At 43.2% G+C, this 4,583-nt stretch overlaps 1 protein-coding gene across 1 annotated transcript; it reads left to right on the top strand.

The window, feature by feature from the left end:
- Positions 1–1,095: 1,095 nt before the first annotated feature.
- On the top strand, positions 1,096–3,758 carry LOC125202290 (2-methylpropanoate--CoA ligase CCL4-like). Its single transcript, XM_048100667.2, has 2 exons — positions 1,096–2,369; positions 3,031–3,758. Exons 1-2 carry the CDS (start codon positions 1,130–1,132, stop codon positions 3,630–3,632), a joined length of 1,842 nt encoding a protein of 613 aa, XP_047956624.1. The 5' UTR covers positions 1,096–1,129; the 3' UTR covers positions 3,633–3,758.
- The last annotated feature ends 825 nt before the right edge of the window (positions 3,759–4,583 follow it).

The raw sequence follows: 4,583 nt of genomic DNA, 5'->3' as shown, positions 1-4,583 counted from the left end.
CAAAACAGCTTTCGAGTATACAAAAAAAATGTGCACTATGTCTAATTCTCCCACTTATACAGAGGGAAGAATTGGGTGCAGGGTTGGTTATATCCTCCATTGGTGTTCGAAGAATCGGTTGTATGTGTGGGAGTAGTTGAATTCTCCATCGAGGGAAGGTAGTGCAATACAAGATAATAATTGAGAAACGATCGCCGGTAATTCACGATGGATTCAGATGCATATTATGAAATCTCAATCCATAATTAAGTTGCATGATTTTAGAAAGTAAATAATTGTTGCAAATTGACACTTCCAATACCACCCTTTCAGTGATTTTTATAATTAAAAGATAAAGATTTGATTAATTTATATTATCTACTAGATTATAAAATTGGGTGATTGAGGTCTTCATAGATTATAAAATTGACCAGTTGAATTTTAAATTAGTAGCTTCATAGATTCACTGATTCAATTTTTAAAAGTGACACATATAAACTATTTTTCTATTATTCAAGTATAAGACACGTGTCAGCAGATTAAGAAGTGTATAGGATGTATAAGGTTCTACGGTCCAACTTTTCCACTTGAGAATCCCAATTAAATTTGATCATGTGAGAGTTGCTAGAGGATACATTGTGCCATCATTTTATTAAAAGCCCCACCCCATCGGCCTTGGGAATATTACATTCATTCTTATTTAATTTTTCTTTATGTTCATAAACACTCTTAAGATTGTTAGAAAAACGTAACTACCTCAAAAATACCGACTTTTGTCCCAAACATAACAATAAAAGTTGTATGCTTGTCTGGAACATGTAATACCTCAATTAAGGGTGTTTTTAGATGATTGTCCTTTTCACAAATAAAGGGCACAGAGTCATTTTAATTAGTCCCTCATTTCATATAAATTTGTGGCTAAAAAACAAAATTTCGATTCGCAAATTAGAACTCCTATTTACCAGATGTCATATTCACCAGTATTTAATTTTGGTAATTTGTTTTGGTTGTAGTAGTGTGGGCAGGTAGAGCATATTCAATGCCATACATGCTAGGAATTTACATTTCTACCCTTCACATAGTCTGCCTCGCTATTAATAAACTGTATGCAGAGGCAGTTGTTGTCCAAAACAGAAAATCACATTCAATCATGAAGACTCTCTCACACACTCAATACTCTTCAATCGCTTCTTCCTCCTCCTCCCTCTTCCAGCATAACCCAGCTTTGCAATGGCAGAAGCAGAGGTGTAAGGTATATCGTACCTACCCAGCCCTAAGCAGAACCATCATCAGAGCTTCACTCTCATACTCCGTCTCCAATAAGGCATCACCCGCAGCAGTGATGCCTCGAGAGACAAAGCTACAACAGCGAAGAGCAGCAAATGCAACCCCTCTCACACCGATAAACTATCTCGAACGAGCCGCGGTCGTCTATGGAGACTGCCCCGCCATTCTCTACAACGACACGGTCCGCACGTGGTCCGAGATGTATAAGAGATGCCTGAAGCTGGCCTCGTCCATCGCCTCCCTCGGCATCAAGCGAGGCGACGTTGTCTCGGTCGTCGCCCCCAACATTCCGGCCATGTCCGAGCTACACTTCGCCGTCCCCATGGCCGGAGCCATCTTGAATACAATCAACCTCCGCCTCGACGCCAACGCCATCGCCAATTTGCTCCAGCACAGCGGCTCCAAGCTCATCTTCGCCGACTGTCAGTCCGAGTCCCTCGTCCACGAGGCCGTCTCGCTCCTCCCTCCCCATCTCCACCGCCCGACCTTAGTCCTCGTAGGCGACGACGCCTGCGATAGCTGCTCGGTGGACTGCTGCATCGACTACGAGAACATGGTGGAGGGCGGGGACGAGGATTTCAAGTGGCTGAGGCCGCTGAGCGAGTGGGACCCAATCACCCTCAACTACACATCGGGGACCACCTCGTCTCCAAAGGGGGTGGTGCACTGCCACCGTGGCGCCTTCTTGATGTCGGTGGACTCGCTGCTTGACTGGTCCGTGCCCAAGCAGCCGGTCTACCTGTGGACGCTGCCGATGTTCCATGCCAACGGGTGGAGCTATGCGTGGGGTATGGCCGCGGTCGGGGGCGTCAACGTTTGCCTCCGCCGCGTTGACGCGCCCTCCGTGTACGAGGCCATTGACAAGTACGGAGTGACGCACATGTGCGGCGCCCCGGTTGTGCTCAGCATGCTCACCAACCATCCGAGGACAAAGCCGTTGAAGTCGGCTGTTCACATTATGACAGCCGGAGCACCGCCTCCGGCGGCGGTGCTGGGGCGGGCAGAGGCGCTGGGGTTCATTGTCAGCCACGGGTATGGTCTGACGGAGACTGGGGGTTTGGTGGTGAGCTGCGCGTGGAAAAAGGAGTGGGATCAATTAAGTGGTAGGTGGAACAATTTATAATAGTTATATACTCGTGATTAAATTTATATACGTTAGAAATTGATAGAGTTCATTTCTAAAATCAATTAATATTAGGAGGAGTAGTCTACAATACTTATAAAATGGTTTCAATAAATTAGTATTAGTGGTAGTAGTAATCTACTAAACAAAGGTTTCAGTTTTTTAATACCGATAAAGTATACTACTCGATTTGTCTCATAGAAATAGATTGAATTCCTTTAGCCTCCCGTTCTATAAAAATAAGTCATATTTACATATGGAAATTTTTTCTCATTCTCTTTTTAATTTATCATGTATAGGCACCTTGATCCACTACGTTATTTCAACTATTTTTTTCCCGTGTCTCTTACTTTACCTATTACAAATTAAAATCCATGTCACCCCAATTAGCCTATTTTTCCGGGACTGGGGACTATAATATTTTTGGAGTCAATCAATTTTCAGCTTTAGTCCAGATATAATGGTAGATAAGTTAATTTTAATCCACGCTTAGCGACTCACTCGGATACCATGTTCATATTAGGAATAGTAACTTAGATAGTAGTTCCAGACTTTCACTTATCTATTTATACTTTATGGGTGATATTGTTATATTCGCTTTTTATTTATTTCGCCACCAGTATAATGGTAAGAAATGGCAGGGACGGAGAGGGCAAAGCTGAAGGCAAGGCAAGGAGTGAGGACGGTGGCGTTCGGAGAAATGGACGTCGTTGAGCCGGACACAGGGAAGAGCGTGGCGAGGGACGGGGTCACAATGGGGGAGATCGTGCTGCGCGGCGGAAGCGTCATGCTAGGATACCTGAAAGACCAAGAGGGGACCAAGAAGAGCATGAGAGACAATGGCTGGTTCTACACGGGAGACGTCGGGGTCATGCACCCCGACGGCTACCTGGAGGTCAAGGACAGGTCCAAGGACGTGATCATCTGCGGTGGCGAGAATCTCAGCAGTGTCGAGGTCGAGGCCGTCCTCTACGCCCACCCGGCCATCAACGAGGCGGCCGTTGTGGCCCGTCCCGACGCCTTTTGGGGGGAGACGCCGTGCGCATTTGTGAGCTTCAAGGAGGGCGCGGCTGAAAAGCCCACGGAGAAGGAGATCAGGGAATTCTGCAAGGCAAGACTGCCGCTTTACATGGTGCCGAGAACCGTCGTCTTCAAGCCGGAGCTGCCCAAGACTTCCACCGGAAAAGTTCAGAAGTTTCAGCTTAGAAACATGGCCAAGGATTTGGGCAAGGTTTATGTTTAAACATAACAAACCAAATTAATTGCAACTGATCATATTTTGAAATGTTGATGTGAAATATAGTATTTGTATGTTTTCATGCTATCAATTAGGGAACAATTATTACAAATAGAAGATATGTATTTATGAGGCGTTCCTATTTCATTTTATTTTTTAATATTATTAAATGATAGTATTACAGTTGTATTACTCTCTTCGTCCCGCTTAAAATGACATGTTTTCCTTTTTAGTTTGTCCCAACTAAGATGACACATTTCCTTTTTAAGTAATTTTTTTCTCTAATTAATACACTCAACCACTTTTTCTCACTCCTATTAAAATATCCATCTTTTTTTTATCTCTCTACTTTAATACTTACACCCACATTTTCTCTCTCCAATTAAACACTTTAACCAATAACTCCTAAAATTTCGTGTCGGCTAAGAAATGTGTCATTTTAGTTTTTTTATTTTGCTTGTGAGTCATATTGAACCGTAATTTCGTTCTCAGTTGTCTATTTCTAGTTGATACACCTAACTTTTGCAATTAACATCAATCACTAATTACTTACCAAAATATAACTTACTAAAGCATATGAATTTGGCATGGGACCATTTTCCATTATGAAAATATCTATCAAATATTTATGATAATTTATGGTCATGAATCCAAAGTAATACACATTTATGATCAACGTGCTATATAGCTTTTATGATCAAATATTTATGTGGTTCTTCTATGTTTTATTAAGAGCGTCCGCTTCGCTGTCTCGATGCAGGCTTGTTCTTGTCTCGGCGAGACAGTATCGAGGCGGCGATGCAGGTACTCCATCTCGTCCCGTGTCCCTCCGTGGAGAGGAGGCTGGCGAGCTCCCGTGCATTCGTGACGCCCACTCGCGGCGAGTGGGCGTCGTTTATATCTGTTGAAAAACATTTTTTTTAAATTCAGTAAAAAAAAAAAATTCCCCAAAAATAC

This window comes from Salvia hispanica, chromosome 2 (genome assembly GCF_029641045.1).
Source record: "Salvia hispanica isolate PSC_SH4W2 chromosome 2, Shi_PSC_v1, whole genome shotgun sequence".
Classification (NCBI taxonomy): domain Eukaryota; kingdom Viridiplantae; phylum Streptophyta; class Magnoliopsida; order Lamiales; family Lamiaceae; genus Salvia; species Salvia hispanica.
The sequence above is the reverse complement of the archived record's forward strand: the minus strand, read 5'-3'. Positions and strand labels throughout refer to the sequence as shown.

Coding starts and splice junctions, on each gene's coding strand:
- LOC125202290 (XM_048100667.2), top strand. CDS start 1,130: ATGAAGACTCTCTCACACACTCAATACTCTTCAATCGCTTCTTCCTCC. Junction 2,370..3,030: donor GGAGTGGGATCAATTAAGTG/GTAGGTGGAACA, acceptor AAGAAATGGCAG/GGACGGAGAGGGCAAAGCTG.